General features: G+C 49.6%; 1 protein-coding gene across 1 annotated transcript in view; it reads right to left on the bottom strand.

Annotated features, from left to right (window-relative positions):
* The window catches only part of RASA2 (RAS p21 protein activator 2), a 107,435-nt gene extending 104,880 nt beyond the window's left edge, over nt 1-2,555 (bottom strand). The window contains exon 1 of the mRNA XM_019503587.1: nt 2,356-2,555. Coding sequence (XP_019359132.1) covers nt 2,356-2,419 — 64 coding nt within the window. The 5' untranslated portion in view covers nt 2,420-2,555. The remainder of the gene's footprint in view (nt 1-2,355) is intronic.
* Nucleotides 2,556-5,856: the final 3,301 nt, after the last annotated feature.

Raw genomic sequence — 5,856 nt, forward strand, 5'->3', positions numbered from 1 at the left:
TTTTTTTTTTTTTTTTTTTTTTTTTTTTTAAACCATGGGTGGGCAATTATTTGGCCTCCTATGGGCAGGATGGGATGATGGGATGGGGCCACAGGCAGGTAGAATGGGCAGGTGGGGCTAGGATCATGGGGCGGTGACAGCACAGGGCCAGGACCCAGCCACAATCTGTTCCCTGCATGGATTGCAGCTCTACCCTGGGCCCCGGCTCCACACTGTCACCACCCTGTGATCCCAGTCCTGGCCCCATCCCCCCTGACAGCATTCCCTGTCTGCCCACAGCCCCATCCCATCCCATCCACCCAGCTGAGTGTACCCTGCCTACAGGGGTCCCAGGCCAGTGTCCAATGAGACCCCACCTACCTGCCCACTCAGTCTGGCACCCCCAGCAGGAGGGCCTGGGGTACCAAGGCAGGAGGGTTGCCTTTGGCTGGCAGCTACACTGACAGCCAAAAGGAGCCGCTGGAAAGCCGAGTTCAACTGATGCACCACCCCTGCCCTCCTGTGTGCCCAGGGGCTGTGGGACCAGTAACACACACGATGGCTTGGGCTGCTCCCTGTGCCTGGGCCACGTGGGTCCAAGGGATCTACGTGGGCTGGATAAAATCCCTGGCCAGGCTGGCCCACAGGCTGTATTCTGCCCACTCTTGCTCTAAACACAAATCTTTAGGATTTTCACATTCCTTTTAGGTAGAAAATACATGTGACATCAGGTCTCAGTTCTAGGAAAGAAGTATTTTCAATTTATCACAGGTAATAAAGTCCCTTGAACTACTGTACTATCATCTACTACAGCTAAAAGTCCTGAGAGTAATAAGTGGAGGGTAAAACTTTGGTAGCAGTAAAAATCCCTACTTTCCCACTTTGATTCTTGTGGGGTGTAATGCAGCGGAAGTATTAAACAGAATATTATTTCTGCATTATTTCTGGACCAATTTGTATATGACCTGTAGTGCAAACAAGCAAACTAAATCTAATCTTGAGTTCACTCCATTTTGCATGCTCATAAGATAACAAGAGGCCTCCCAAAAGTATAAATGTCACTCCAAAGACCCCTGACTCCATATCTCCCAACATGTCCTATGCTCCTAATCTGGTTCTCTTTTGATAGGGACAAAATTCAGATTATTGAGACATTGCCAGTTGGGAGGATGTTGGGATTCTCATGTATATTTATTCTGAACATGGTTTAATAAAACCTAGAGCCACAATCACACGGTCACTGTTTGAAGTTACATATTTTCCAACCTTCAGTACTCAACAGTAAAAGAACTTGGAAATACTTGTTTATTCAACACAGATAGTTAAGCCATGGTACAGCCCAGGGGTAGGCAACCCCCAGCACGGGTGCCAAAGCATGGCACCTAAAGGCATTTTGCTTGGCACGCGTGCCTCGAGGCAGATACTGGGTGAAGGGGCTGGAGCTGCACTTGGTGTCACAAGGATCAGGCCCCTCACAGCTCCCCTGCCATCTGGCCCTGGCATGCCAACATCTTACAATTCGAGGTTGCAGGCGTTGTTGGTACTCTGCCAACCCCTGTTATAGTCTGGAGCTAGGAGAAAGGCAGGGTAGAGACGCATCCTACAAACTAACTCAAATCAGAGATACATAAACTCTCTCAAGCCTGAACCGCACTTCGTCAGAGGCTGCAAGAGAACAAGTACATGCACAGGGTGGCAGACTGTGGTCTTTCACAGCCTCTAACCAAGTGAGCTTCGGCTCGGGCAGGCCGATGTGCCCTGGATGCCCAATTCGGAGTGAAATACAACAGCTCATGTTGAAACCCCACAGCCGATGCTGAAGAATGAAGTGCAGAGATGGTTTAACCTGTCTGGATTCAGCACAAAGCCTTAGGAGAGTGGAGCACTGTCCGGCTGAGGAGGGGGCCGGGCCTCCCGCATGCTCCCCTGCCCACCCCGCCACCGGTCCTAAGCCTCGTGGAGAGCTCCCATGCCACCGGGACCCCACGGGCCCCTTGACACCACGGCTGGCTCGGCAGATGCAGGCGGCACGTCGCACCTGCTCTGGCCCTTCCCGGGCTCCCTTCGCCTGGCCACAGAGCGGCCGGGCCGGGGCCGCTGGCAACCACTTGTCGCCAGCCCCCCGCTCCGCACTGAAGGGAAACGGCAGAGCCGAGGCGCGTGCGACACCCGCCAGGAGGCCGCAGCGCCACCCAACCCTTCTCCCAGGCTCAGCCCGCGGCGGCGGCACTGCGACCGGGCGCTCCCCCGCGCCGCGGCCGGCCCAGCCTGGGGACAACTTCCTGCTCCCGCCGGCGTTTCGCAACCCGCGCCGGTCACAGCTCCGCGGAAACGGCCTGTGCCCAGGCCGCCGCCCCGGCCCGGCCCAGCACTCACAGATCTTCCCGCGGAGGCTCCGGAACACTCGGAGCTCTGCGGCACGGCCCTGCCCGGCCGCCATCGCGCCGCCGCCGCCTACGCAGCGCTGAGGGGGGGGCAGCTCCCGCCCCGGTCTTGCTCCTCGCTCTGCTGCCCCTTCGCGGCTGTGCCAGTGCCGGCGGGGGCGGCCCGTCCTGACTCACTCATTGGCCGGCGGCGCGGGAAGGGCGGGGCCGGCGCGCAGCCTGGCAGGCTGAGTGACGGCCCGGCGCAGGCGCAGTCCCGTACCTGCGGCTGGCGCCTGGGGGCGGACCTTGGGTGGCTACGCCCCCCGCAGCAGCTTCCTTCCTGCGCGGTGTGGGGGGGGCTTTGCTATTCCCTTCCGTTCCCCTTCCGGCGCCCGGGGCTGGAGAAGCTGCTGGTGGGGCAAGTTCCGGGCTGAGGCTGTTGTGTGATGGGGCTGCCCGCGGCTGGGACCCCCTGTCCCTAATTGGGCGGGACGGGGCGGGGCCGCTTGGGGTTCTGGGAAGTACGCGTGTCCCGTTTCACAGGGGTGTAGGTTGTAGGCAAGGGTCTTAGGCGAACTCAAATAGTTGGAAACATTTTTCTCTGCAGACTGTTTGAGTTGGTCTAATAAAAGATAACACATTTACCCAAAGAAACTTGTGTGTCTGTGTCCCGTTTTTATACTTAAAAAAGGGGGTGGGCTCTACGTGCGGCCCTCATGCTTCCCCTTTGCTGGGGTGTGAGCATCTACCCTTGAGATAAGGGCTGGGAGCAGCTAGCAGTGGACAGTGGTACTCGGTCTCCAGCTTCTGGGCTGCATCCAGGCTGCAGGCAGTGTTGCCAAATCTGTTTATAATTAGGATTGGGATTGTTTTTTCTAAAGTCACTTGAATTTTTCAAGAGTCACAGTTTGATAAGCACCCCCTATTCCCCTCCCTTTGAGATGGGTTGGGCTTGTTCGGGGCTTGTTTTTAAAGGCAGTGCTGCATTTTTTTTCTTGTGAGACTTGACAACACTGCCTGTGGAGCCACCTCATCCAGCTGGCCTCTGAGTCGCTTCAGGGTCTGGAAATCTGGGGGTGGGAAGCGGTAGCATCCTTCATTACTGCTCCCCTGCAGCCAAATATCTGGACCCAGGGCAGATGACACGTGCTCAATCCCACCCACATGTAGGCTTGCTCCATGGCTGAATCTGGCCTGTAGGGTGGGGCTGGCACATGGCTGGTTCCAGTGTGGTGACTGGGCTGGGTTGTACCCACAGGCGGACCCTAACAAATAATGTGTTGAAGGTGTTTGCATGGCAGTTGGTCTTGATGGTTAGAGGGAGCTTCTAAATGTAAAAGGTTTAGAAGACCAAGTTTCCTTTTGGTTCTGTGGCAGCTGTAAATGGACCAGATATGGAATAAGTGGTTTTCTGGTCAACTGGAAAAAAAAAAGAAAGCTCTTTTCCAAGTGCTTATTTGCATTTGAGTATTGCTCCATTGCATGGCAAAAGCTGTGAATGCCATTTGTCCCTGAAAATAACGCTGAAAGTAGTGTAACTGCTAGTTCACTGTGCTGTGGAAGCATGTCATTAGAGTTGTTTTCTCCAAACTGCCACCATGTAACTAGGCCAGGAAACATTTTTGCCACCTAGGCTATATTTTCATTTTTTGCACCTGTTCAGGAGGACTGATTGCTAACAACCAACATCAACAATACATTACTTTTCTAGTGCAGATGGGATTAATAGGTTCTGTACTTTCTGTCCTTCATGGGGTATCAAATTCAAACTCCATTTTGAAAAAAAATCCAGAAAAGTTCCTAGAAAAAAGTAATGAGTAAGTCTAGTGGTGCTAGAAAAAAAAGTAATAAGTCACAACATTTGGTTTTGGAGTTTTATTTTGTATTTTACAATTTACACAAGAGAGTCAACAGTGCAATGCAGGAGAGACCTAGAAAAATGCATTTAAATGTAGCTTCTTCAGTAAAATGTGAAAATGTTCTAAAAAATGTAAGGTGATTCTGGGGAGTGGGAGAAGTGCCTGCAAGATTTCCAGTCTTCAGACTTTTCCCCAGTATGAAGATATCAGCGTAAGTAGGACTGCTATGGTATCCCATTCCACAGCCAGCATTAGTCATCTGGTTTACCATTAAAGAATGAAGCGATCCTTAAATGTAAACAGTGGTAGTATCACATTTCCAAAGCTGCCATTAGACAAACAAGATTGAAAAATAACACTAGTGGCAAGAGGGGTTGAATTTCTGTTCATGTCATGCTTATTTGTTATTAATGACAATTGCAGCCTTTTTTGACTTTGACTCTTGTCGGGTCTTTTACCTGTTCTTTTATCTTTGTGGAAAGGTGAGATTGGCATGTCATTGTGCCACATAGTACTGTGCTGAATGAAATTTATGTTGTTTGCTAGATCATAAACTTCATTTATGGCTTAGCTGTAATCCATTTTGTGCAGACTATCCACAGCATAGGTAATACAAAGGGAAGAGCAGCTTTTTCCTGCATGCACATGAATAATTCCTAAGCTTAGGAGCTGATGGTACAAAGTGCTGAATGACCTTAACAGCTGTTGGACTGGGCTCTGAAGGACTAAGAAAACCAAGTGAGATCAGTCAGTTACCTCATGAACTAAGGGTTCCACAAGCGGAGCTAACTGCTGACAGAAACAAACTCATTCAAGCGTTATGGACATGGGGGAACCCAGTTTTTATGATTAAGTTACCCATATACATAGTATACTGATGTATATGACTTCCTCCTCAGCACTGGGCATTCAGTAAAACTGCAGGTACTGAATGCTCTTATGGATCTCTTTTATATTTCTGTCATTTGCAGATTGACACCCTGCATATTCACTCCCAAAAAACAACAAAACAATTTGTTATTTCTGTGTCTCAGATTCTGTTTAAGTTTACTGCCTAGCGGTGGTAAGCCCACTACAGCAAGAGTTTATTAACTACTCTGTCAGTTTGATGTGGAAACAATCTGATAGTGAAAAAGGGAGTATTTCTCATATATATTAGCTTCAGCCAACTACAGTAAAGTAACAATATAATTCATTTGTTTTGACATGAGGTGCCTCAGTTGCCATTTCTTTCTTTAAAGAAAAAGGCATGGGACAATCCAAAAATATGCTAGAAATAGGCATAGTAAGCTGCCTATTTTTGCAACTGCAAGATAATAAAGTTTAGTTAAACTGTTAAACTCCTTGTGGACACTAAAACGTAAGAATCATGTTTTCTGGATTATTTGCAGTAACACATGAGTACAAATGGATTATGCTGCAAGCATTCCAGAACAGCACACATTCGTCAGTCTGCTGATGGCTTCTGTGTTTTTGGACTCCTCTATTGTATTATGTTACAAAGTAATGTGCTGTTAGTTAGATGGCCAAGGGCATCAGTAACTTGCTAGGGTTTGGGGTTTTTTGTAGTAAATTAGTTTGCTTTGCACTATATTTCTCATTTTGGTCTTTGGTTAACATTAGGGACTATAGGCTGTACAGGCGCGATAGAG

The sequence above is a fragment of the Gavialis gangeticus genome, unplaced genomic scaffold (genome assembly GCF_001723915.1).
Source record: "Gavialis gangeticus isolate Ggan-Ray unplaced genomic scaffold, GavGan_comp1, whole genome shotgun sequence".
NCBI classification, from domain to species: Eukaryota; Metazoa; Chordata; order Crocodylia; family Gavialidae; genus Gavialis; species Gavialis gangeticus.